This window comes from Phaethon aethereus (assembly GCF_964289735.1).
Source record: "Phaethon aethereus genome assembly, chromosome: 16".
Classification (NCBI taxonomy): Eukaryota; Metazoa; Chordata; class Aves; order Phaethontiformes; family Phaethontidae; genus Phaethon; species Phaethon aethereus.
In genome coordinates, this window is record NC_138592.1 from 1,178,832 (window position 1) to 1,206,825 (window position 27,994).

The following is a 27,994-nucleotide window of genomic DNA, read 5'->3' on the forward strand; positions in this document are numbered from 1 at the left end:
GAGACAGGGGGCCCACAGGGCAAACCCCCAGAACTTCCCCAGCAGCTGTTATGAACCGACAGGCAGCGGGCTGGGACAGGAGGGTGCTGAGCTTTGCAGGGCATGAGTTTTCTTCTCTATCCCAAAATCCGTAACTCTTCAACCAACACTGAATTTTCAGGTGTGCAGCCCCTGGGCACGGCACAGATGGCTTTGGGCACAACACAGCAACAGCAGGGGGAGCTGGGTGGGAGCTGTAAGGGACAGGTAAGGGCACTTGCGGGAGGTTTAGCAGCTCAGGGGAGAGGTAGAGGCATATAGTGTCTATTGGCTTTGTCTCAGTGGGACACCGAGTTGTCTAAGAAGGATGTGCTGCTTAGCCGGGAGGGCAGGGAGTGCTAGGACTGTTAACGGGACAGAAGCTATGCAGGGATCAGGGGTGGTCGTTCCGGGAATCTCCCTCACTTGTGTTATTCCGAGAGGTGATGCTGAAGTCTGATCAGCTTGTGGGGGAGATCTATGACAGATTTCCTACCACAATGACTTCTGTCCTGTGCAAAGTGTTTCAGAAGGTGGAAAAAAAGCCTTTATCCACCTTAGAGCCTGCTTCCAGAGCTGCAAAAAAAGTCTGCAACGGGGGTTTACGGTGCCTTATGGTGACGTGACCTGGCACATGACAGCACAGACCTCAGGCAGGGCGAGTGACACTCGTCTCTCACCTTGCTGACCCAAGATACAACCGCACTACAGCCAGTGAAGGAGCCCCAGTGACCAAGAGCTAAGCTCCCTCTGGCAGTCCCATGGACCTGCTCCTGTCCCCTGCCCTTCTCTCCTGTAAACAGATCAGGCTGAAAAGACAAGGAAGCAAAAAGAGCCAGGGAGTGTTACACACTGGAGAGTAGCTCATGGCAGGGTGCTGACAGGGGTTTGCAAACGGTTGGGCTCTTACTCAGAGGTTGCCTATAGGAAAGGGAAGGGTGGGACCACCGGCAAAGCTGAACGCAGATGGCAGGGCACGCCGGCAGCCTGCCCGGGAGCGATGCAGAGCCAGAGGGCTGCCCGGTTCCTCAGGTGTAACAGCCCCTCACCCCCACACACGCACACACCCAGGCCAAACCCTGCTGTGACACTCTCCTCCAGGCGAGGATCTGCCCTCCCTCCCACTAATTTTCCCCAATGGGATCGTTCCGGCACAGCCCATGCATGGCTCTCCACTCGTACAGTCACCTGTGCGCAGCGTGAAAAGCCTGACTCGTCCGTACCTCCGGTTCCTCTCGAGACGGCAGCAGTGCCCATCTGCTCACCCTTGCACGGGGAGAACAAAGTGAGCGTCAGCATGGGGAACAATCCTGCTGGGCTGGTTCCCATCAGTCTCTGTTGCAAATGCCAAAAGCGTCACTGGACGCAGCAAGAATAAAAAATGATCTTCAGACAGGTCGTTTCCAGACACGTCCTTTCATCAAACATCACCCCTTCGCACCAGGGAAGGATGTGGTGACAGGAAAGCCCCTTCCTCTGGCTTCAGGGGAAAATCTGCAGTTCAAACTTGGGTGCCCACTCCAGTGCGCTCTTCACCACGGCGAGGGCAGCTGCTCCCAGCGCGACCGTCAGCCCCATCACCGCCAGCTTGACAAAGCGGTTGGTCCTTGGCTTTGTCAAGATGGATTTTGTCCGCTCCTCCCCTCGGAGCCGCTCCCTGAAGCGCTGCCTCAACACAGTGTCTGGTCTCTGCTGCACTGACGCCAACTCAAAGTCCTTAAAAGTGGAAGCCGCAGTTCTGCAAGAGAAGAAACAGGTCAAGGAGTGTCCCCAGCTCGCCTTCGGGACCAGCTTCCTGCCAGGGAGGAAGACATTCAGGAGGAAGCAAGACCTGGCAAGGGGATGCCCAGAACATGTGGGCAGATGGGCTGCCCTGCACTCACCGTTCAGCCTGCTGCTGAGCTGCCTCCCGGGCAAGTTCCGATGGTGGGAACTGGACAAAAAGGTCCCCAGCTCTGCTGATCAAAGTCTCATAAGGAAGGTCCTGTGGGATCTGGGACAGGAGGTGGTGGACAGAGGCCATGTCGCACTCACAGTCCAGAACTTCCTGCTCCCGGTACAGCACGATCTGCAGAGAGGAGCGAGAGCACTGAGGACAGCTGGGGAAGCGGGGATGACTCCTTGTCACTCGCTGGCACTTGCTTCAGAGCCGGAAGAGAAAAACATTTCGCTTCCAGCTGAAAGACCTGCCCTTCCTCAAGGGGACACACTCCAGTGAAGCATTCCCCATCTGGGAAGAGAAATGCCAAACCTTTCCTGAGACCCTGAGGTGATGGAAAGCCCCCTTCTGGGTAGTTATGTCTGTCTTCTGAACAGAGTCTGCTACCGGTAGGTCAGAGACATGGGTAGAACTTCAGCAGGGCTTGACTCCACGCCTTGCCTTCAAACAGAGGTTTGTTTGGATCCCCCATAGGAGCAAGGGCAAATGGATGCACAGCACAGGGCTGCCCACAGCCAGACGGGCTCCCCAGCACCCGAGCAAGGGCCCAGCAGTAGGGCCAGCACATGAAAGCGAAGAAAATCACCAGGTCATGCTGCCTCCATGGCACCGAACTGGACAGCCTGCACATCTGGATGCCCCCAGGCCACCCCGAGCTCTCCTGGATCCCATCTGCCCTCCATCACCACCAAGGCCTTGGGGGACCCCTGCAGAGCGGGTTGCAGCCGGGGACAGCAGCAGCACTGGGTCTGCCAGCCTCCCTCTGCAGCCCCAAACAACCACCACCTTGCAATGCTTCAGTTAATCCCCCTACACTCCAGCTGATACCTACCACAGCAGCAAAATAAATGGGCATCAGTGGATGGCAAGCCAGGAAGAAGTCATATAATCGCACGACGTGCCTGAAGTCGGACAAAACGTGCCCAAACCAGGTGATCAGCCAGCTGAGAGCAAAGATGGTTCCCACCTCCGCACTGCACAGAGAGAAGGTACTGTTAGCTCAGCTGCTGCCAGCAGCTTGGAAACAGCGCTGAAACGCTCCTGGGCAAGCCCTGCGCCACACCTCCCTGCCTGGGAGGGGAGACAGACCTGGCTATCAGCAGAGGATTCAGAGCTCAGTCCAGATCCATGAACTGCACCTCTGATAAATCCCCAAGGCAAAGTACTGCCACTACTCGTCTCACAGGCAGTGGGGTCCACAGCTGAGGTCCAACAGTCTGCTTTCAAGAGAACCTGAACGTGTGATGTACCACGTCACTGTCTGGCACGCTGATCTGAGGACACCTGAAGTCCTGCAGCACAGTCAGCTTTTCAGATTCCTTTCCACCCTAAAGGCTTACTAACTTCCGGGAGTTCCTAATCAAGCTTAGTACCCAAAGACATCCAGACAGAATAAAACAGAAGCAGGAAGGAAACTGGGAATCACAGAATCATTAAGGTTGGAAAAGAGCTTTAAGATCAAGTTCCACCACCAACCCAACCACCAACCCAACACCACCATGCCCACTCAACCATATCCTGAAGTGCCACGTCTACACGTTTCTTGAACACTTCCAGAGATGGTGACTCCACCACCTCCCCGGGCAGCCTGTTCCAATGCTTGACCACTCTCTCGCTGAAGAAATTTTTCCTAATATCCAATCTAAACCTCCCCTGGTGCAGCTTGAGGCCATTTCCTCTTGTCCTATCGCTGGTTACTTGGGAGAAGAGACCAACACCCACCTCACCACAACCCCCTTTCAGGTAGTTGTAGAGAGCGATGAGGTCTCCCCTCAGCCTTCTCTTCTCCAGACTAAACACCCCCAGTTCCCTCAGCCGCTCCTCATAAGACTTGTGCTCCAGACCCCTCACCAGCTCCATTGCCCTTCTCTGGACACGCTCCAGCACCTCAATGTCCTTCTTGCAGTGAGGGGCCCAAAACTGAACACAGTATTCAAGGTGCAGCCTCACCAGTGCCGAGTACAGGGGCACAATCCCTGCCCTACTCCTGCTGGCCACACCATTGCTGATACAGGCCAAGATGCTGTTTGCCTTCTTGGCCACCTGGGCACACTGCCGGCTCATGTTCAGTCGGCTTGTCAACCAGCACCCCCAGGTCCCTTTCCGCCAGGCAGCTCTCCAGCCACTCCTCCCCAAGCCTGTAGCGTTGCATGGGGTTGTTGTGGCTGAATTGCAGGACCCTGCACTTGGCCTTATTAAGCCTCATACAGTTGACCTCTGCCCATCGATCCAGCCTGTCCAGATCCCTCTGCAGAGCCCTCCTACCCTCCAGCAGATCAACACTCCCACCCAACTTGGTGTCATCTGGAAAATGACTGAGGGAGCACTCGATCCCCTTGTCCACATCATCAATAAAGATACTAAACAAGATCAGCCCCAGAATCGAGCCCTGGGGAACACCGCTTGTGACCGGCTGCCAGCTGGATTTAACGCCATTCACTGCCACTCTCTGGGCTCGGCCATCCAGCCAGTTCTTACCCAGCTTTACTTTAAGAGTAAACCTGTCTAAGCCACGAGCCGCCAGTTTCTCCAAGAGAACTCTGTGGGAGACGGTGTCAAAGGCTTTACTAGAGTCCAGGTAGACAACACCCACAGCCCTTCCCTCACCCACTAGGCGGGTCACCTGGTCATAGAAGGAGATCAGGTTGGTCAAGCAGGACCTGCCTTTCATGAACCTGTGCTGGCTGGGTCTGATCCCTCGGTTGCCCTGCACATGGCCTGTGAGCGCCCTCGAGATGAACCGCTCCATAATTCTCCCTGGTACTGAGGCCAGGCTGACAGGCCTGTAGTTCCCTGGATCTTCCTTCCGGCCCTTCTTGCAGATGGGTGCCACACTGGCAAGCCTTCAGTCATCAAGGTTCAGTCCAAAGTCCTTTTCTGGGGAAGTGTCTCTTCCTTTCTGCTTCTGCTTTACTCTGCCTGGACTACACTTGTGCGGCCCTACTGCACAACCTGGGAATAATCCCCAGAACTAGCAAACTACAGCAAGGTGACACCAGCCACAAAACTGGGCACATGAAGCGCTTGTGGCAGCTTTGTACGACACTGTCTGCAACCCCCCAGCCTTTCCAATACGGACTGCAGACCACTGGGGTGAAGATGGCACCACCTAAACCCCCTCAAAATAGGCAGCATAGGTTCATGTCTGTTCGGAAGCAGAGTGCCATGTGGCTTTGGACTGTCACTGTTAGCTGTGGGTCAGCTGTTGACTTGCTCTGAGGAAGCCACTGTGGTGTTGGGGACATGCTGGTGCAAACGGCCCCACGAACAGTAACATGAGACTGGCAGGGCAGAGCTACAGAGCTCCCAGGGAACATCTGCGTACCTCTGCATGAAGTCGTGCACCTCAGGGTTCACCCGGTCTATGATGGGCATCAGGTAATTTAAAATGTGCTTGGTATTATCCATCGTTGGGTCCATAAAATCCCTGAGGAAAGATTTAAAAGAAGGTCTGTCAAACAACCACACCAGGGAGCTCTCCAGAGAGGCAGCCAGAATGCCATAAATGTACTTGCAATAAAAAGCTTTGCTGGCAGGGTGGCCCCCAGCCCCAAGGAATTCTGTCTGTTCGGGACAGCCTCCGTGCTACTTGTCTGGGACACCCAGGGCTGATCTGCACAGGAAACCCGGACCCAGACAATCACGCTGGTGTCAGCCGACACTTCTTATTTTGCTGCAGTGCACATATGAACCACAAAGCCTTTCCAGCACCCAAAATCTAAATCCCTGACTGGGAAAGGAGGGCGAATCCCTCAAACCACTCCCCAGCTGAAGGCTTGTTCTCATTTCAGTGTACAAACAGGAGTCACTTGACTTGTGGCTCAGGACACTGGCGGTACAGACCAGAGTGCCCGGGGCTGTATAAGGCTAAGCGGGAGGCACTGTGCTGAGCCAGCCCCAGGAGCCGGAGAGGCCCTGACAGCCGAGATGGCCAGAGAACTATGAATAATGGACGCGTGTTGGCTTCTTCAGCTTCATGAGATGTTACAAATTAACTGACAGCCTTCAATTATCCCTTCCCCAGAGCACAACTCCAAGCCATGTGCTGTTGTGTGGTCATGCTACTCTCTCACAGCAGCCCGCTGGGTACGGACACGACAGGCAGCCGGCCTTAACCCAGTGCTCTGCCTCCCAGGCTCCCCTGCTCCACGGCAGGCCAGCCCCATCCGCACAGGCTTCCCGGCAGGCACGGGCAGCTCCTCTCCTCCAGCCGAGCCCGGTGAGTACCTGAGATGATGCGTCGAGAGCTTTTCCACCAGAGCCGTGGCCAGTCTGTCCCCCACCACCAGGAGGAAGGTGACCACAATGTCATGGTAGCCCTGGTAGTAGTGCAGCTGGGGGTTGCGCTTGAGGACGTGGAGGATAATATCGATGAGCTCCTCCTGCAAGCCTTCCCTCTGGTCATCCGGCATCCCTGTGGGGACAGCACCAGGCGGCGCTGGGACGGGCTGCATCACCTACCAGTGCCTGCCGCGGGAGTGAGCGCGGCTGCGGTACGCAAGGAGAGGACCTATGTATTTACCAACCCACCTGATCCCAAGGGATGTGGTGCAAAGGGGAGGGAGGTAAAACTAACTGAAAAAAAAATATCCTGAGCCTTAATCCTGACCCCCAAAACTCTGATGGCCCAGGGGAAGCCAGCCTGTTGTTAGGTTGTTTAATCTTCAGACCTGCAGTGCAGAGGAAGTCACTGTGGAGGACGGGAGCAGGGTTTACTGATGTTTGTACAGTGCTGTGAAGAGCGAACTGCGCTGCACATCCAGCATGACTGAGGACATCTGAATAATTTTTAGTTTCCCAGAGGTGAGGTGCTAGAAAAAAATTAAACAGGACCCATTTTCACAGAAACTGTGCCAGCTGCATCAGATTGCGAGGCCTCCATCGCCACAACTTGGTATCGGTCCCCTGCTAACAACATGTGTTTAGGGACAGGACGTCACAGGAAAAACATTGTTCCTGCCACGCACAGCTGCAGCCAGTTTCTGGCAGTCCTTGTAACAGATAAAATGCACAAAGGCCAAGCAGAAAGTCCCAGCGGAGACCTTGCAACGACAAAGTTCTCCTTTTCCCCTGCTTCACTAATGTGCCTAAAAATAGACAGAAGGCTGCCATTCAAGGGCAAAAAAATCCGCACTAGCAGAGCCTTCAGGAATCAGGCTTGCACACAGTATCTGCACCCGAAAAAGAATCAGAGTGAATCAACTGTTTACGCAAGATAAAAGCCGCAGAAGAGGGAAGCAGATTCTGGCCAGAAATAACGACTGCTCTGCAGAGTTAGATAGCTGATGGATTAAATGTTTTAAAAATAGCACAACAAGGCACCAGCTGCCCACCAGAACTAAACAACTGCAAAAACATTTTGCTTCTAAAGGTTCAGAGTTCTCTTCTAGTTGGTGCATGAACCCAATTTTGAGATCGTTTTATACCAGAATTTGTTCTAACCACTGGCAAACCTGCCTGCCACGCCCCTGAGCTAGACCACAGTCTAAAATAAACTGAAGCAAACGGTACATTCCTCAAGCATCTGCCCTAATCTCACCCCGTTCACAACAGGCAAGGGGCGTGCAGGATCCGGACCACCCTGCACCGCAACTGTTGGACGTTACCAGCCTGATGGCCAAGGGGCTCAATGGGGCAGGGGGAAGTGTAACGCTGGAAGAGCCACATCAAAAACCAGCTGCAGCATAGGCAGCTGGAGGGAGCAGATAATGCAGAACAGCTCCTCTGCATGAAGAAGCTGCTGTGAGCTCACAAGGAAGAGGCTTTCTAGAAGTCGGGCACTTGGAGCAACGGAGTGCCCGACCTACTGCAACCCTCAAGTAAGGCCTGAGCCAGGAGGAGCCCGACGGCACAGACCTTCCCCCTGTAGAGAGGGAAGAGGAGAATCCCCTCTCACCTGGTGGGAAACGGCGCAGGGATCGCCGCACATCCAGTAACACTTGCTGGTAATCTTTATTGTCCTCTCGCAGCTCCTTTCCTGCTGAGAAGGAGAGAATGTGATTCACACCGTATAGTGCAAAGGCACCGGGAAGAGAGTGGGGCGAGGGAGCTGGGAGAAACCCTGCTGAAGGCAGGAGGATGAGGCTGCACACACAGACACGCCACCCCGTCGTACGTCCCCTTTCTCGTACGTCAGACACCAGCCCCGTCCCCTCACTTTCACTGCCGTGCAGTCTGACGCTAACGGCACTTCAGTGTGAGGAAATGAGGCTATTATTTCTTTAAACAACATATGTTAAAACGCTTAAACTGACACCACTCCCAGAGTTCCTGGAAACATCTTTGCTCCAAAATTTTGTGGAATTTCAAAGTATACTCAGCAGCAGCAAGGCGCGATATGCTGTGGAGACCATGAAGAATAGTTTATTAAATAGAGATAACTCAGAAGAAAACTCCACCCACGGGTAACTAAGATAGTTAAAACAGACGGGAAAGGAATTTGCTGGCACACCGAACCATAGTTGTGATCACGTGAAATTAAACGCTGTCTTCCAGCAGCTCTGATCACCTAATATAATCCAGCTCTTGACGGACGTGGGGGGATGCACACTTTTGAATGGCCACAGATTCAGGAACAACAACAAAATCTGTCCTGGGAACAATGACTGTAAAAGCTACAGGACTTGCAGCTCCTGCATTAATAAAGTTTAAAAACCATGCAGGTACCTCGTGAGGAGGGTCATCTTCCCTGTTTCTGCTCTGACCAAGCACCACACATGTTTCATGGTACAAACTGTTTCATTTATGCCCAGAAGAGACACCTCAGAAGAATTTTGGCCAAGCCAGGGCTCAGCACAGCCACTTCTCCAATAAAAATTAAGTTTGATACTTTCTGTTGCAGATGAACTTACACATGCCAGCAAACCGCTCAGGGCCACACCAACCACAACCAAAGTGAACTGATGTCTGTCACTAAAGACAACACCACCCTCACAGCACAATGGAAATGTTGTTTTTAGGAAGTTGTGTATTTCCAAATCTGCCATTTACATGCAACACAGCGTGCGAAGCTACAGCATCCCCGCTGCAGCACAAGTCCCCTTTGCAGATGAGCTTGGTGGGCAACGCACCAGTGTACACAGGGAAAAGGCAGGTCAGAAAGCACATGCTTCAACTTCTGTGATCCTTCCTCTAGCACGCACAGACATCACCGAGCCGTTCTTCCTCAGGACCTGAGTCCAGGCTGTTCCGTACCTGGAAGAGGGGGCAGGTCATCTGTATTAACACTGAGCAGCTTCGGCCACACTTTGCAACGAATCTCATCCGTCAAGAGCCCCCCCTCGCTGATCGCCATCCGCCTGAGCGTAGCCACGTCGATGGGGTCGCTGTTCAGAGCCTGATAAATTTCCGCCACTTTTCTTTTCTTCTTAGAATCAAAGTCTGTAAGAAGACCACAAAGAGGCAAGCTGACAGGGAATGCCAGCACACAGTGGGAAGCAACTCAGATCGGGAGGGGACGACAAAATCCACTCACAGCAATGCCACATGTACAGCAAGGGAGACAACACGGGACAGCCGGCACACGCCCCGACAGGACAGGCTAGGGACAACCCTGGTGGGTGACCCACCAGCTGACTGTCCCCGTTGCCACAGGCTCAGCACCGGGGGCACCTTCCGGCTCGCCAGGCATCCCCTCCACTTCCCCACCAACCTGGGAGGCGACAGCCGCTCCTCCTGACACGGGAGCCACCACCGCTGCCCGAATGGATCCCTCGCCCTCAGCTGCCATACTTCCCAACAGATCACGGCTCCATTCAGGACCGTGACAGACATGCAAAGCCATCCTGCAACTGTTTTCTGATACAGCTGCCAGCTCGGGTGTCAAGTGTTTCCTAAGACCAGGACTTCATGTTCCTACCAACTCCCAGATAGGCAGTAGCTCCTGGATGCAGTGGTCCTAGGGACAAGTCTGAGCATTTCTGCTGACAGCAACAGTCACAGGAAAGGGCATAATTATACCAGAGTTAACAAATCACAAGCATATCGACTTCTCTCCCAACAAACACAAACTTGCAAGCTGTTAGTATACGCGCAGGTTAGCCAGTATGAAACAAATACTGCTGCTTTGTGGAGCATGTGAACTCTGGGGCAGGCAGGGAAGGGATAGCACACAAGGCACACAGTGCTCTGGTTTCAGATGGGTTAAATGCACTTACAGGACACGGGAGCGTTTCCTGGGGAGCTGGGAAGGGACATTATTTCACACTGCATCGCAGTATTTGTCACCACTGCCTCACGTGAGGAAGGAGAGAGGTGGCCACAGGCCACCGATATCCTGCACCGGAGGGGTTTCCACGAAGGAGGCTTTGCCGAGCAGCCGTGGGGCTGCAGCACAGGATGAGGCTGCAAATGCTGCCTTACCTAAAGGCTTTTTCCGACAGGTCCAACTAACACTACTCTTGGGATCCAAATGGGATTCGTTTGATAAGGGATGTGTCCGAATAGGATTTTGGGTGGGAGGAATTAAAAGGATCCCAATGGAGAAACAGCTGTTTCTCCACACCCCACCCTCCCAGCAGCCACTTGAGGAACGCGTTCTTCTGCCCACGTGGCATCTCGGCACTGCCTCAACCCTCTCCCTGCTCCCAGGGAGCTGCGTGCAAGTGCCTGGCTGGAAGCACAGCTTTCTGCGGCGTCTGAACGGGAGACGGCGGGACAGCAGGCTGCTCAGACACACAGACACTAAGTAGGTCAAGCACTGGATGCTGTCCCTTCTCCAAGTACCCTTTTTGAACACTGGATGAAAACAAACTGTAACAGCCTACAACAGATCTCCAACTCCCCTCCAAACACCAAGTTCCTGGTAACATTAAAGCTTCTAACGTTCACCCAGTGACTAGAATTTACTTTTATTTCCTTTCCTGCCCCTTGTGCAAGCAAAGGTATTTGGACACAAACAGACACTGGCTCCACTCAGCCGGCTGCTCCCTACGTGCTGCGACGGGCAGACACTGGGCTGTCACATACTGAAGCCTCGGGAAGGAGGAGATAAAGCCTATGGAAGAAGAAACTCCTGTTCACACACAAAGAACTTAAGAAGTAGCACAAAGGAAGGAGCACATATTGTGGGCTCTCCTAAGTTTTATTGGCAAATACCCCAATATTAACGCTATTCAAACGTACAGCAGACAATAGCTGCAAGTATTAACAAAAAAATTGCGTTTCAAAACCTTTTCTGCGTACCTACAAAACCTTAACTCGCAGCGTCAGCCACACTTTGAAGGAGAGACAGAAACACAAGCCCAGAGCGCGGGGGCTTATGGCACCGAAACCCAAACCGCACCACGGCGAAAGGCCCGCCCGGCTGAGGGGTTTTTTATTTACCTCCCTGGCTAAAACAGCGCCGGGAACAGCTCTCCCTGACCAGCCGCCGGCATGCGGAGAACGCAGCCGATCGAGGAAGGATGGCCGCCCGCGGCGGAGCGGTTCCCGAGAGGGAGGCAGCCCTGCGTTCCCAACGGCTGGAACAACGCGCAGGCACCGGGCACCGGCACTTACTTACCGGCGCTTCGCAAGGCCGGGCCAGCCCCGGCGCTGCTGCAGAACCTCCCCGGTTACTGCTGTGATGGGCGGCCCGGAGAAGCGAACCCCGGAGAGCGCAAACGCCCGGCCTCGAGTCAGGCAGCGGCCGAACAGCGGCCCCGGCTGCCCCCCACCCGCCGGAGCCCGCGGCCTGGCCAGGAAGCCCGCTCCCCCGCCGACGGACGGTGCCGGAGCGGTGGGGGGGTGCGCTCGAGCGAGGGGTTGGGGCCCCGGGACCCCCGGGCCTGCCCCCGCCCGCCTCCCACCGGGGCGGCTCCGAGCGCAGCGCCGAGCCCCGCCCCGCCGCTAGGGGGCGCCGCCGCGCCTGCAGGGGGCGCTCCAGCCCTCAGCGGCTTCAAAGGAACCCGCGCCCCCCGCCCGGCCAGGCCCTGCCCAGCCCGTACCGTGGCCGCCGACACCGTTGCGCGGCGGGCTCCGCCGGGCCATGTTCCCAGGCGCTGCGGCGCATGCCGGGCCGGAGACCGGGCCGGGCCGGGCTGGGGCTCCGCGCTCCCCGCGCCGTCCGGTCCCGTTCCGCCCCGCCCCCGCCCGCTTCCCCCGCCCCTCCGCCACCGGCGCGCGCGCGGTACGTCACGGCACCCCAATGCGCAGGCGCAGCTTCTGGAGGCGGATCACGCGAGGCGCGTGGGGGGCGCCGCTGCGCCCTTGCGCATGCGCAGAACACAGGGCGAAGGCAAGCACGCGCTTGCCCCGCGGGCCCCAGCGCTGCGACGTTTGTTTTAAGTTTGGTTGTGTTTTTTTTTTTTTTTTTTTAAACCAAACCACAAACCCGAGCTCTGCACGGCACAGCTTCTTCCCAGCGCAGTCGGGCATGGGTAACACGTCCACCACAGTGCAGCACCCAGCGGCTGCTACCACCTCGTTAAATATTACCCTTAAACCCCCTCTGCCTTCCCCCAGCGGAGAACGAGCACCCGCGCTTCGTGCGAGGGCTCGTCTGATCCAGACACGTCCCTCTGCGCGCAGGCTTTCGTGCTTCCTTGTGCAAGGGCCGCCGGGCACCGAGAGCATCAGCCATTTGCGGTCCCCTCTTCCGTACAGCTTATCCACGTCTTTCAGCTTGGCGGGAGCAGTAAGCACTGCGGTTTGCAAACCTCCCTCACTTGAAACGGCAGAAAAGAACTGGGTTAAAGGGCCCCATGTAGCTCACAACCTAGTGTAAGTGACCACAAGCTGTTATTTTTGTCACAGTGGGAGCTTTTACATTACAGCACATCAAAGTCAACAGGGTCCAACTTGCTCATCACTTTAGGATATAAAAGATGAAGTACAATCCACTTCCACAGGGTGAAGTCACGGAGGAGAAAGCTACCTTGTGCACATGACAAAACTCATCTTCCCTGCCTGGGCCTGACAGAAAGGGGCCATGATTCACGCTCTCCTGCCCCATTTCTCTTCAGTGCGTTTAACCCAGCCCACACGCTCCATCCTACCTTGCAAAATTAACTGAAGCTAACATGGAAGTACACGGTCACCCCCCCCAAAGCAGAACAAAGGGGGGATGGGTGCTAAGAGGCCAAGCAGGAGCCAAAGGCCAAGGCTTCAGCACTCACTGATCAACAGGAAGAACACTCAATGCCCAGGACAAGCGACTGCTGCAGAGGCTTTAGGACGGGAGGTCACTGAGAGGGACGGGTGTCATTGTGCTTACAGACACTCCAGCGTTACGTAACTGAAGTCATTGAAATCCAGTGAATGGCAGCACACATAAAAACTAAGAATTGGTTCAGCATCTCAACTCCCCATCCATCAGGGCTGAGACAGAAGAGGAGGGGCTTTTGGTTTATGGCAAAAGATCCTTCCCCCAGGAGATACTTTGGCTTGTGGCGTTTGTGTAAGGCTTCTCGGCACTGCTCGCCACACAAGGCGACATGGCCTCCCTGCTATGCACAGGGCTGCGGGCCACTCCTGTGACACAGCATACCACCACCCTAGGGAGGCCTCTACACAGGGAACTTCAATCTAACCTCGATAAATAAAACCAAATGTTTATTTACACCAAAGAATTCCAACACTGGATCTTTCACATATGAAGGACAAAGTATATATACACAGCAAGGGGTAGCAGGGCTGTAACAAGGGTGCTTTTCCGTTGTCAATGATAATATTTGTCCACAATTACTGATCTACCATTTCAGTTTAAGTTAACGTCTGCTCACTCCTTCCTCTCAGTGCATATTTACAAGACTGTGAGGTAACTGGTATTCTCACCACATGGCACGTGAGGGAGGGGATGGTGGGTGAAGATGCGATATCGGACTTGGCGCAGTCTGATTTTTCCAGCTTTAAGTAGCTTGAAACCTATATAAACAATTTAAAAACAACATACCCAATAACAAACTAATTCCAGAGGTCCAGGCCAAGGTATGGCAGGAAGAACCATCCATGAGAAAGGGACTGATTAGAGTACAGCTTAGTCTACAGGAGCACCTTTCTCAGGAGGTGGCATGGACTCCAAGTGGATCAGTAACTTCATCTTTTAAGACTAAAATTACATGCAAGGGGGTGACTTGGCATTCTGGTTGGCTCCTAAGGAGACATGATTCAATCCAATTAGGGTTTCAGACATTATCTGCACTTACTTCTGTTAAGCTTATACCACCTCTCCATACTGGAACTGTCTCCTCAGTGTACCCCGGCTGAGCCATATGCAGGACATGGGGTTAAAGTGAGTGGTACTTTACGAACCCCCCTCCCCTGCCTCTTGAAGACTTTGTTTGGTAGTCTCTGGAGAACAGCACAATCCCCCAAGGTGTAGGCTCGTGGAGGAGTAATGGTGGGAACATGAAGAGAAGAGGTTCCCAGCAGGATGCAAGAGCTTGGAAATGCTGTTGATTCACCTTTGTTCTTAAATGAAGAGTACTTTGGGGGGGAGGGAAGGGGGGGGAAGAAAAAAAAAAAAAACTGTCCGAGAAATATTCCATCTGTAGGTATTTTCAGGGAATCCCCTGAGTTACGAAAAGTTCAAGTAAAAAAAGAAAAATCAGCCTATAATAATTTTGTATATAATGACTGAACTACTATAAATCCACAAGCAACAGTTCAGACACGGTGCCTCCAAAGCGTTCATCCCCTCCCTTCCCCTGCCAGGCACGAGCTGCGTCCTGAGGAGAGGTGGAGGGGGAAACCTCTTCCCCACCTGACTCAGCTCAGGCAGCAGGAGACAGAGCCCATCACTACTGCTGAGCGCCTGCAGCAGCTGGAACGGGCATCCCCAGAGTGGTGGTGGCAGAAATGACGGGCGAGCCTGCTAGAGGTCCAAGGGGTGAAGGTGTTGGCACTGAAGAAATCCCTGGAACAGAGACAGGTAAGCAGGAATTAGAGTGAAACCAGTGCATTGCTATCCAGGACGCCTCAGCTTCTTAAAATGAAGTGGTATCTTTGCAGGTCAGTTTGCTGCTGCTTTTTTACATTCTCAGAGCTGCCACAATAAGCTGAGATTAAAGATCTGTTACTGTTCTCCACAGTCTCTGAAAAGAGCTCAGATTTGTACCCATACAAGTGTCACAGACAGGCAGATGTATGGTAGGATCACTGTCCTTCAAACTACTGCGAAAAAATCCAGCTGCAAAGCACTTAAAACGAGACCAGAAAAGCAGGCTGCAGCGAGGCCTTATTTGCCACACTCTCCCACCCACTTTGTCATAGCCCTCCTTGCCCTTGTCACCGGTCCAAGGAGATGACCTAATGCCCCACCTGCAGAACTCACCCTCCTGGATCCTCACATCCACACAGCACGTATAAATGCTTTAAAATGCCACGCACCAAGAAGAGTCAACAGCAGAACTGACCTGACATCATACTCGCACTGCTGACAGGAGTGCTGCCACCCGGCATGTTGGATGAGCCCATCCGAGCTTGGTCTTTCACGATGGGATCTAGGAAGAGCACACTATCCTTAGATGCTGTGTTGCCAGGCAGCAGCTGAAGCACGCTGACTGCCTGCGACCTCTGTGCTCAGCCAGTTCTGGCAAGCTGCGTCAAATAATATCAATCATCATCTGCCGGAACACAGAAGTTTCCACCAACTCCAGTGGGAAGCGCCCAAGAAGGTACCACGGTAACGTGACCAGTGAAAAGTCACCTAAATGACGCGCTTCGGAGTTCAGCAGGACTGCTTGACAGTGAAAGCTGAAAGAAATGGGGGTGTAGTGGATCTCCTTTCTATGCTAAGCAATTGCATAAAGCCAAACCCAGAAAATGAGTGTAGCAAGCAGAAAGATTATCACTAATTAAAATCATACATCATGTCTCTTTACACATCCCACAGCAGCCTGTGTGTTGTAATGAGCATCACTGGAGCTTGTTGTCTTCTGTAAGATGTCCCAAATTTACTCGCTAACTCTTTATTTCCAGCTGCAGGTGAATAACACTATCATCTGAACAGAGACATCCCCCTCCTGCCTCCCAAGCCTCCTGCATCAGACGAGAGAGTTTTATATCTTGCCCTTCTTGACGCTGAGTTCAGTACAACCTGTATCTCTACCTGGACACAAGTTAATTTAGCTGTTTGTCCAACTCTCACATTCCAAGCTTTCAGCTTTACTAATGCTCATACTTGCAAAACATTTCACTTGAACATCTGCCACAGGCATAACACAGATCTACACTGTCTGTTAATTATACAAGCTCATTCATCAGCAAGAAAAAAATAACTGAGCAAATACTCATTTTGCATTGTTACAGCTGTTTCAAAAACCTAAATATCAACAATTTGTGAAAAACAGCAAGCATTTAAAAACATTTACTAGTGAAAGTTGTATTTTTGCTTGCAAAACCAAGACCTGAATATACCATTTGCTAAGGTATACATTTAGCAACAAAAGGAGTTAAAAGGGCCTGTTTCTCAACAAACCAGAGTTACCTGGTTTTATCAAAACGCAGGAACCTGTGTACCCAGACACCTGCTGAAATTAGCACGGGTTTAGCACCAAAGCTTCTTTAACACAGTGCTGCTGATTCACTGGCCTGACACTGGCATGTAACACTTTGTTTCCTCCGCCGGTGCAGGCAGCAGTGGCCTACCTGATCCACTACAGAGACAAGCAGCCTCAGCTCCAGTGCAATTATTTGCAAAGACCAGGTTTATGCTGCTGTTCGTAGCTCCTATCTGCACAATCTACTGGAAAGGAGATTTCCCAGAGGCAGAGGAAGAACTCTTTGGGCAGCAGGTGATGACAGCAGCTGATACTTACAGAAGTACGGGTGTTCCATGGCTTCTCTCGCTGTGAGTCGTGATTGGTGATCATATCGCAACAGCTTGTCTAAGAAATCCAGAGCTTCTGGACTCACCAGATGTTGGTTCTCACTATGAACAAAGCGCTCCCATCGCTTACGGGAGTGTCTGTAGGAAAAAAGATACCCAAATTGGTTTAGGCAGAGGACATCAATGCCAAACTTCACTTTTTTAAAGAGCAAGGACTGTGACAGATGGCCGTCTTGAGAGGGGCCGCTGCCCGGTGCGGTGGCAACAGGGCTGAGCCGTACCAGAGCACGAAGCAGCAGTACACTGTGTCTCCACATGGCGGCACAGCCACCGCAGCCCCGGACAGCATCAGGAGTCATGTTCAGAATGAATTTACAGGCCTAAAATCCCAGCTTCTGCTCATCTCATGCCCTCAACATTAATTCCTTGTAGTTTTGGTATGCGTCACACAACATAACTCCATGAGGGAAAAAATATGTAAATGCCATCTTAAGCAGCAACTAATTTTCTGCACTTTAATTCTAAGAAACAGGGTTTTGTTTTTTTACCCAGAATACTGAAGAGAGCATTTACCCTTCATGCTTTACGCTCCAGCAGTTCACTTATTGCACAGATGACATTTAAAAACCTTCCCTCAAGTCCATTTGCAGCTAAACGACCATGGGAAGCACTGGCAAAAGGGACCAAAAGCACAAAGTGACAGTTCTCAAGAATCTTGGCTCTGATTTCTCTGAGAAGCGAAGTTTTTGTTTACTTCAAGGTCTGCTGACAAAGCAGTAGCTGTCTGGGTCTATTAAGAACTTACGAGCTACTCCAGATCCTGGCTCACCTGCCCAAGATGTCATTGAAACGTGGATCCAGTTCAATGTTGTATTTGTCAATGTAGTCATACAGATCTTCTGTTCCCAGCACCTTGGCTATCCTCACCAGCTGGGAACGAACAGAAAAGTAAGTCACTACTGCGAGGGTACAATAATGCCAGAGCCAGCGTGAAGATAGAGCAGCACATTCCCTTGGGAGCCTGGACCTGGTCTCAGTGGTCTGAGCCACCAGCCACAGGGTCACGTGGTGGCTCCAACTTCCCCGGCCACATACAATCACAGTACTTAGTAACCCCAGGCAGCCAGAGGGAGCTGCATGCCCAAACATCACTAAAACTATCTCCTATTCAAAACCAACAGGCGGGGAAGGCAAGAATAACTGGTCAAAAAAGCAGAAACTCTGTTAACTTGCACGTGAAGGGTGAAGCACCACCCCGAAGGACTCCAGAATGAAAGTTTGAGAACAGAAGGTCACTGTTCCTGAATGTCTGCACATTAGTTCAGGTGCAGAGCACCCATTAAAGGTCTAAGTATAAAAATTTTGGCCTAAAGGCAACACATCAAAGATTTCAGGATCTATATAAAACTGTACCAAATTCACAGTTTCTATACAGAAGGGAGAGTGGATAGTGGCAGGGGCCTTCTACATAACATAATCTCAATCAACCTATGTACCAGAACACACCAGCCTTAACGTAACTATTGTTACAACTTTTTCCAGTTACCTACTGAGGAGCTCAGAAATATGAAGCACTATAAATCTATTTCTATTTAATTGGTTAGATAATCTAGCACACTTGAGAAATAGAACCTGTCTTCAAACACAGCAAAGAAGCCATTAGAGAGATGCTTAAATTCTTCTTTGGATCCCTCGATAGAAGTGCAAGCAGGAAACCTTCATTGTGCTAAGAGAGATTGTACATGACCAGCTCTCACCTGATCATAGTTGTCATGGCCATGGAAAAATGGCTCCTTTCGGAATATCATACTAGCCAACATGCAACCCAAGCTCCACATATCCAGACTGTAATCATACATCTGTACAAAACCAGAAGGATAATTCAATTTCTAATGAATTAAGCAGAACAGACTCCCCATACTAAGAGGCTCCCCCCTCCCTCCAGTAATACGAATGCGGCCACATTATGCTGGGAACAGACTGAAATATCTTCATGCATCTTCCTCGCTAGATCACTGTTCAGCTCAGTGTTCCAGTTACTCAAACTGGGATAGAGTAATTTCCAGAACAGCAGGTATCCTACTTCCACCCTTGTCCGTAAAGATATTAAAGACCAGTGCCTTTTTCTATTTTCACTGCTGACTTCCAATGTTATGAACCACTGAGAAACACATGTTGAGAAGGGAAGCATCACAAGCAACAGAAGGAGTGGACCCCACAAGGTACACTGGCAGGTGAAGAAGTACCTTCGTTCAGAACCAGCATGATCTGAAAGTCACCAGTATCACTGCTGCTTCCAGCCCACAGCATTTCCATAATGCAAACTTCCATCAGATATGGGAATGTTCTTACAGCTTAATTTGGACGTTCATGCAGTCCTAGCTATTCCCACAAGGGCTTTGGTTCATTCCTGTACTTTACTGCAAAAGCAACCTTGCTAAAAGTATACAACATTTATATTCCAAGATCCACGATGATAGTTCTACGTCTCTTCCTCAGATTCTGAGACTACTCATTAGTTTCTTCAGTTCAGTGGCTTTATAGCCACTGCTTTCTGCAATACGTTTTCAAATGGACCGTCTTTAGCTTGAGGTCTCTAGATAACCTGAATTTCTGGTTTGCTACCTTGAAATGGCACAGACTTTCCATATAAAAGCCAGTGATAAGTCCTGGTAATTCTTACCTGATAATCTACAAGGAGTTCAGGTCCTTTGAAATATCTGGAAGCCACTCTGACATTGTACTCTTGGCCGGGGTGATAGAATTCAGCCAAACCCCAGTCTATTAGTCTAAGCTAGAAATGGTAGAAAACAAAGAAAAAGGGTTCAAGGGATGCACCAGCTCTCCACTGGCTGAACCACACTACAGGTGACTTTAGTCTGACACTTCATTTAGGAGTCTTCTATTTTCAATTAATTTGAAGTTGATCAGAGTATCTGTTTAGATATTCTCCCCACACTCATATCACCAATCAGTCTCAATAAAGTACCTCTCCTTATCAATTCTATTTATGGGTTACATGTAACCTACAAAAACTTAAGAAAAGCAGCGTGTAGAATTTCATTTTACATTTCTCCCCATGATGGAAGTGCAGCCCCCCCTTGAAGATGTCTGCTAGTACCACTACACAGGAATATGCCAAAGGGATTCTTGTTTGCCAAGAGAACAGTAGGATCTCTCCCTGCCCTCCAGCCTGCCCCACGTTATTACCTTTCTGTGCTCATGGTCAATCATGACATTGTGAGGTTTGACATCTCTGTGCATGATTCCCATGCTATGGCAGTAATCTAGAGCCTGTAGGTGACATACAAAGAAAGTTGCTGGCGCCACAAGAAGCTTCCAAGTTCAATCATATTCAGAAGTATTTCCACATGTACCAAGTCTAACTAGACAACAAGACTTTACTGTCCAGTGTTATATCCTGGACTAGACTCGTGGACCACAGAAAACATCTCTGGTGCACCTTCTCAAAGGGAGGTCCCGGGAACAGAAGTGTTTTGACTTCACCTCATGTACCTGCTCATAAAAATGGAATTTTAGGGTCCCTAAGACCAGAGTTACTAGGCACTATTGGTCAAACAAGTCTCCCTTTCTCCAGACTCCGGAGGAGAAAAATATTTGTTCCAGAAGAATGGACAATTTGGATACATTTGGCTCTCATTACATTAGAGTACAAAACCAGCCAGTAACAGCTTACAATCTTCTGTTTTCAGAGGCTACATGCACTTTTCATTTAGGATCGTAAGTTATCTCAGTGTACCCAAAGGCTCTGCTATTCTCCAAAAAAAAAAAAAAAAAACCACACCAACCACCCAACTAGAATTTGTTGCAGAAACAAAGCTGAACAATTGATACTGACTTGATATACATTTTTCTACTCAATTCTTCCACAGGCTTTCTCTCCTCTTCCCCACCATTAGAGACATGACAACCATCTCTATCGGATTAGCAGAGTGCAAACCCTAGAAGTAAACCAATAAAACAGCAGAACACCAACTTACCTTCAAAATCTCATACATGTAGAATCGAATATCATAATCTGTTAATGTCTGGTATAATTGCTGTGGGACACAAACACATCGTATCAGTGTTCAACACCCAGGAAAAATAGCACATCCTTGCCTATCCAGAACAACTCAGCCCTGTTCTCTGCTGCTGTGGCTCTCCAAAGCCATTTGAAGGAACAGTAAAAGTTTCCCAAGTTACTCTCATCCCACATTCAACCCTGATCAGTCTGTTCCTCTCCCTTTATAAATCACACACATAGTTTACTTCCAGCTCTGCTCAAACAGTACATTCTGGTTCCTGTCACAAACTCCCTCAGGATGCACTTGCCCACCACCAGCACGATGCATTGTGCCTGCAGACTGGGTCTCAAAAAGACTGAGGGTGCTCTGCAACATTAATCAGCTATTCCAGATGGCATTGCACAGCCATTCTTCTCCTGAGGCAGGTCAGTAGGGAAGGGGACAAAGAAACATTTAAATTCCTTTTCCCGGAAGTATGGAAAGCCACAGAAACAGCTGTCCACATTTAAAGTGGTCCTAATAAATAGTTATATGCTGAACATAAAAGCAAAGTGTTTCAAAAGGACAGGCACTGATGGCCCACAAGATAACAGATTAATTTGCTCCAAAGGTTACAATACTACTTGGAATCTGGATTCTCATCTTGTAACTTTTTGTGGCAAAATGGTACTAAAGGACTAATTACAAACTTCTGCCCCAAGCATATTTACCTTTAAAGACAGTTACTATGTTGGAAGGAAATTATTAAAAAACCTGACTGCCCCCCTGCATGTCTCCAGAAAAACGTTACGAGCGGCTTTCAAATGGAAAACATGAGAAGTTCACAACCCACACTGTACCTTAAAGTCTGTGTTGTTTACATGTTCAAAAACCAAAGCTGGTGTCCGAGACTAAAACAGAAAGAAAAGTGTTCAGCCATTAAGTTGAGACAATATGTCTTCATTTACGATAATGAATTAAGCCATTTTTACACCTAAAAGCGCCAGAAGCCCCGCTGCCTCAGACACTTGCGATTCCCCTCAGAGCAGAGTCAAAGCCTGCAGCCCCTGGCAGCACTGTTTGTAGAATGAATTAACTTGTCTCAGTTCACTGGTACCTCATCCTTACAGAGTGAGGGCCTGAAGGGACCTGTGGGGGAAGGGCCCTCTAAAAGAAGTTAATCAGATTAAGAGCTGATCTGATTAAGGAATTCAAAAGCAGGATTTAAGAGCAGGGGAAAACAAAAAGCCAGATCAGAGCTGAAGTCAAACAGAGCAACTTCACCCATAACCCCAGTGTACCCTTTAAGTTCCTTCCATACTCACCACAGGATCTTTTACTATATCTGCAAGAGTGATTATATTGGGGCCGCCTCGTAAGTTCTCTAAGATCTTGATTTCACGCTTGATTTTCTTCTTTTTAACAGGCTGAAGAATAAAAACCCACAGTGTAAGTCAAAGCGCTCCAGCAAAGCGAGGCTAACAGACAGCCTAACATCCAGGTAACCAAGGTAGGTGACTGCAACTCAGCAAAAAACATCGTAGCCTTTGCAAGTTAAGTTCTAACAGCTAGACTTTGTTGCAACCTGACTATGCATCATTCCAGTAAGGGCTCAAATATGTGCAGTCTCCTTTCTAACCATACAACCCTGACAGCTACAAACATTAGTTTCATGTGAATGAGGTTTAGGAAAATGATACTTTTTTTTTTAAAGCTGTCTGAACATGATCCAATAGTACAAGACTTCTTAACTGGTGTGTGGTAACCGTATGAGAAGTCCATGAGCTGAGGGCCACTAAATGAACATTTAGCCAATCAAGGCTGTGGAATAACCAGTATCCAGGAGACCCTTACTCAATCTGGAAGGATATTACATGTGCAATGGAACACGCAGAGCAGAAATGAAAATGTTAAGGTTAGCAGTCCCTAAATCTAATCAGTGTCTTTAAAGGACAATGATCCCATTAGGTCATAGGCCTCTATGCACATGACAGCCTGCCAGGGCACTGGGAGTCAGAGAAGGGGAGAATTTCCTAGTCAGCTGTTGAAGTGTTGTCTAGCTCCAAGTAAAAATGTGCTGCACGCCAGAACTTAACTTTAAGATAGAGGCTAATTCCTTACAGGCAGAGATTTGACTTAATAACCAAGTGTAGGGCTTGTATTAGGAGGCTCAAAATGATGACCCATTTCACTGAATGACACTCTAAAGCCAGGCTTTAAGGATTTCAGTTTTAGAACATTGAACATTTTAGACCAAATGCTGCACCTTCTGGTGCATCACCTCAAGACAGATTTTACCTCTTGCCCAATCCCCATCTCACCTTGAGAATTTTAACAACTACTTTTTCATTATTTGTAATGTTGATGGCTTCAAATACTTCACTGTATTTGCCTCGGCCTAATTTTCGAACTAGCTGGTAGTCATCTTGATTTCTGTGGAGATAAAAAGTTAAGAGTTGCAAAGAGCTCAGTCATTTCCCCTCACAATTTACAAACCACTCCTTAACACTAAATCACTGCCTCACCTTCCAAACAAGGTGGATTAACTAGTGCCTTACATCTCCTGAACGCAATGATTAAGTAGGAGAGAAACAGGGAGCTTCTACTTGCCCAAGTTAGATTCAATCCAGACCTTATTTCTTCTGTAGTAGGTAACATAAGCCCAACTATGCATTTTCGGCATGAGCAAACTCAAGCTATCCCTTCCACTGGTCTCTCTGTATTTGGAAGCTACATTTTTTCCTTGTATAGTGTGCTTAAAAATCAACAAAGCCAGTAAGACCTGTTTAAAAACAGAGTAGGCACAAAACACTCGGAAGATTGTGTACATTTCAGAAGTCTGGAGCTGCAGCAAAGCTGAGGGCAGAACCTAGTCTGGGCCCTGCTATACAAAAGCAGGAATGCAGAGCTATGAAGCTGGCATCACTGCTCTCTGATTCTTGGACAGTTTAGTCACGAGCTCAATTTAGACACCTCCTTCTTTCAAAAAGAAGCAGACATGTCTTTTCCAGTCACTCGCAGAGAGCTGAGCAACAAGTCACAAAATAGCATGTACCTATTTAAGTCTGCTGAGTCTCTTCACTCATCCAAATCAGAAGGCACTTCAGATGACTTTTCACTTCTTTTCAGCTCACCCAGGACTGAAAAGGTTTAGGTTGTTTCAGAAAAAGATTTCTTCCCTCTGGAAGGGGATGTTTCCTGACTACCTTGCAAAAAGTCTTCAAACCAAACTCTTAAAGAAGCTGCTAAAAATGTTCCTGTGCTGTTGGAGACTTAAAATTTTGACAAGAAACACTTTTCTGAAGAAAAGTTATGATCCTAACACATGCCATGCACACTAGACATCTGCCAAGGAGCAGGAAAAACCTAACGCAGCACAGGTGCCTGAGCTCCCCATGCACCACTATGTAGGATCCTACAGGAATTGATCCCGGCCCAGGGACATCCATAAGGAGCCCAGAGACTTACCCCCATTCAACAACATGCGACTCATAGTCCCAGTACTCCCGGGGTCTGTGTGTGTTCACATCCGTATAAACTCTGGCCCTGCTCGGCACGGGTCCCGACATATCAGACAGGTTGGCAGGCGGAAGTGATGAGATGTCTGAAATCAGAGGCTACTCGAACTGCAAAGCTGGACAGAGGATAAAGGCCTCAGATTCTTCCACCTGCAGACAGAAAGTAAACCAGAGGTTCAAATCTCAAGATACTACAAAAATATTTAAGTTAATCGTTAAAAGCTGCTGGGAAGGAGAGGCTGGAGCCCAGCCACAGGCCTGAGATAATTTCTCAAAGCTTGAAAACAACTTGTCTGCTCCCTCTCACACAGGATGAGACCACTTGGCCCCACTAGCAAAAGTAACACCTCACCCCCACCGCCTTGCAACTTTCAACATGTAGTTTCCAACTTACGGTTGCAAAGATAACTTTCCAAAAGGGAATAAATGCAACATGCTCTGTATCTGCAGGCAGACTCCTTCCTTTCAGCTCCAGACTCAGCTGTAATCTCTCCCCCATCCAGGAATAGGTCTTGTGCCACCCCATGTAACCAAAACACTTGATTCACTTAAGGTTGCACAACTATTGCCTCTTGCAGTGCACTAATAAATGATGCTGCAAACAGACCTGACAGATCAACAAGGTCACCTGTGCAACCTAAATTAAGCACTTTCTGAAGATTCAACTTCTAGAGACACCAATTCTCACTTAAATCAGAACTTCATGATTTACTTGCAATTCTTAGAAGGACTGAAGCCTTTCATGTGCTCACACACAAAGGTTTGTGTGGCTACGTTGAATCATTCTGTGGAAAGAAAAACCTCTGAACTGATCCACCACGACTCTGTGCTTTCCATCCACTGGAAAATGCAGGTACTAACTGAAGCATCTATGTACAAAGCAAGGCTGGTCAGCTCAGCAGGTTTCTGGAGGAGACCAGACAAATCCAGACACTGTGCCAGAGCATGGACCTTCTCAGTTTTAAGCACCCTCCCACCTATATTGGCTGTGTAAAACAGCTTAATGGCATTTCAACACAATCACCCATGCTGCTTTCCCCACAAAATAAAATGTATTCACCTGAAAGCAGCATCAGGACCAAAACGTTATCCAAAGATAAGACTGCTAAGTCTGAACGTCTCTGGGGATTTTCATAGTACAGTATTCTTCCCATTTCCACATACTCTGAAGAAGGCTTTTGCTACTCTGTTCATGCTCTCCTGCACAGATATCTCATCCCACCATCTCACAACAGATACCTTCTATGTATAGCCCAGTGCCCCCTTGAAAGCGAGCAGGACTTACAGAGCAGGCAGCCACTAGGTCTCATCTCTGGGCTTACTTGAGGAAAAAAGCAGCACCGCACTGTACAATGCAATTAAGTCCTAGCATTCTCCAGAAGATGTAGGACATCTGTAGTGATAAGGTACATCCACACTAATTAGACTATCATGAGGAAAAGTACACCCCCAACTAGAAGTGAGACAAGAAGGGACACTGGGGAGATCTCCTAGAGGCCAGTCATTACAAACCATTCAGGGATTAAATGGCTTAGAAGACTTCATGACAAATCATGAGTTCTGATAGGATGGGGCACCAGTTTTGGTCACTACTTTCTATAGTCAAGACATTAAATCCAACTGTCCAAAAGACAGTGGCATCTGTGCTGGATTATGAAGCTTTAACCAAACACAAAAGAAAGATTCTGCTGCAATAGTCTAAAGATGTTTCTTTGCATTCTGTTTGTCCAAAGTTAGCTCTGCCACTCCCTCCTTCTTACAATGTGATTTTAGCATATCTGTTAAGTTTTTACCAGTACTGAGACTAGACAAAATAACTCAAAAACTACTGGAAGTCAAGGACAAATACTCTGATTTCTGAACATTTAAGACAACAGTAGCTTAATACAATTTCATACCAAAGTATCGTCCTGCTTAAAATAATAGTGCCTTTGCACCTCTCCAATCTTTCACCACGAGTGAAAGCTGACACACTTCTAAACATTTAAACACAAGAATCTCTTTGTCAGCTTTCAAAATAACTTTCAAGGAAGGAAACTGTATCGGAGCATTAATATTGTTTGGTGCACGGCATATGGCAGAGACTATACAGCCCTGTTTACAGAAAGGCACTCACTCAGTGGGCAAGGCTATAATCTAAACGCATGTCATCTATTTGTTTGCTATGCCGATCTTATCCCTTCACAGAAAACAGGCAACTGCCAGAATGCAGGAGGAAGTAATAGCCCCGTTAATCAGAAATTAATCAGAAAGACCTAGAAATCTGCTCAGAGCAGTTAGCTTAGGCTATCAGGATACATTACACTGGAAGAAAATTCTAGAAGAAAATTCCTGCTGTATCAGCAGCATCCTGTCATTTGCTGGAGGTCTGCAGTATTTCATTCTGCTGCAAAGACCACAGCAAGAACCACCGGCTGCAAGGATGGTGGCAGACCTGGGGGACACAGGTCTGATGTCCTCTACCATGTCACACAACTTGACCAGCAGCTGATTCTGCAGAAATGGAGGCAGAAACGTAACGAGGCCTCTTTCTGGCGTGGACTAAGCCTCCTCAGGTGGTATGGACCTTGACAGCATGGGTTATTTTTTGACCTACTGACACACAAAGGGTGCTGAACGCAGCTCCAGGTAGACAGGGTTGCGGTAATCCAGCCTCAAGGTTAAAAAGGGACATGGCACTCTTCCAAAGTCCACAACAGAGGTGTGACTGAGGCCACAGCCCAAGAAGGGAAAGACGGGGCACTTCAGCCAGGTGTTCAGCTAACGGAAGAATATGAAGTATTACTAAAAAAGAAAAATAGTCTATTCCTGAACAAAACGTTTGTCCTCTAACAAAATACACTTTCAGAAGATTAAGAAGCCATCATCTAAGGCCTCAAACCATTTATGTGGCATGACTCAGAGACTGACAAATTAGATGTATACTCCAAAAGCATACTCAGGCATTAACAGAGCATGCAAGTTTACTAGAACACTTTTAGTACAGTGAAATTTATTAGATTTCAAAGTTTAATCAAATGAGTTTTTGTTTCTCCTCATTCCCTGTGCTTCTGGGAGGAGATGCACTGGCTAATTTCCTCTGTCAAATACTCCTTGTGTAGGAATTAACTGAACCCATACATGCCTAAGATGACTTAGCAATTTTAATTTTTAAGCACAACTCAGTATCAATAAAGAACACGTGACTGCTCCACCTCATCCAGCTTAGCAAGATCAGTTTCAGCATGGAAAAAAAAAAAAAAAAAGAAAAATCAATCACATTATCTAAAGATAGATTAAATTTCACAGTGTGTATTTTTTGTTATGTAGCTCTAGCCTAGCACAAGCTGTATGTTGTAACAGACTGCTCAGAGAAAGGCTTTTTCAGGAAATCATTGACTGTAGCTTCTAAGAATGGCACACAATGCCTATTTATGAAGGTAGGTATTATTGTCTACTGCTCTTTATACAGGAAGAGGAGAATCTGCACAGACAATTTGGTATTAAAGCAAAGTTATGTACATATACAAACTTACCCTGCTGAAAGCTTCTCACCTTCTCTGCTTAAAAATGCTAAAGAATTTGTGTGTATTTTGCTCTCCCTGCCCCTAGAGAGGGATAATTTTACAATGGATCCAAGCTCTTTGACAGAAGGGGCTGACACAAATAGGGGCAAATAATGGGGACAGGTGTGGTCATGCAAAAGTCAGTTTAGCTTGCAGTTTTAAGGCAGAAAATGTACAGTATGAGCAGTGATTACACCTAGATGAGTGTCCTGAGCTCG

General features: G+C 49.0%; 2 protein-coding genes across 2 annotated transcripts; both read right to left on the bottom strand.

Moving 5' to 3' along the window:
• Window positions 1–1,500: 1,500 nt before the first annotated feature.
• On the bottom strand, window positions 1,501–12,350 carry TBC1D20 (TBC1 domain family member 20; the record flags this gene model as incomplete). Its single annotated transcript, XM_082007304.1, has 8 exons — window positions 11,884–12,350; window positions 9,152–9,337; window positions 7,854–7,934; window positions 6,185–6,371; window positions 5,283–5,384; window positions 2,790–2,931; window positions 1,902–2,086; window positions 1,501–1,756 (listed from the first exon to the last, which is right to left on the bottom strand). Exons 1-8 carry the CDS (start codon window positions 11,924–11,926, stop codon window positions 1,501–1,503), a joined length of 1,182 nt encoding a protein of 393 aa, XP_081863430.1. The 5' UTR covers window positions 11,927–12,350.
• Window positions 12,351–14,064: 1,714 nt separating this feature from the next.
• Window positions 14,065–24,282, bottom strand: CSNK2A1 (casein kinase 2 alpha 1; the record flags this gene model as incomplete). Its single annotated transcript, XM_082007306.1, has 12 exons — window positions 14,065–14,792; window positions 15,292–15,378; window positions 16,696–16,844; window positions 17,536–17,636; window positions 18,464–18,565; window positions 19,390–19,500; window positions 19,917–20,000; window positions 20,708–20,767; window positions 21,574–21,624; window positions 22,039–22,140; window positions 23,035–23,146; window positions 24,182–24,282. 12 exons carry the CDS (start codon window positions 24,280–24,282, stop codon window positions 14,677–14,679), a joined length of 1,176 nt encoding a protein of 391 aa, XP_081863432.1. The 3' UTR covers window positions 14,065–14,676.
• Window positions 24,283–27,994: the final 3,712 nt, after the last annotated feature.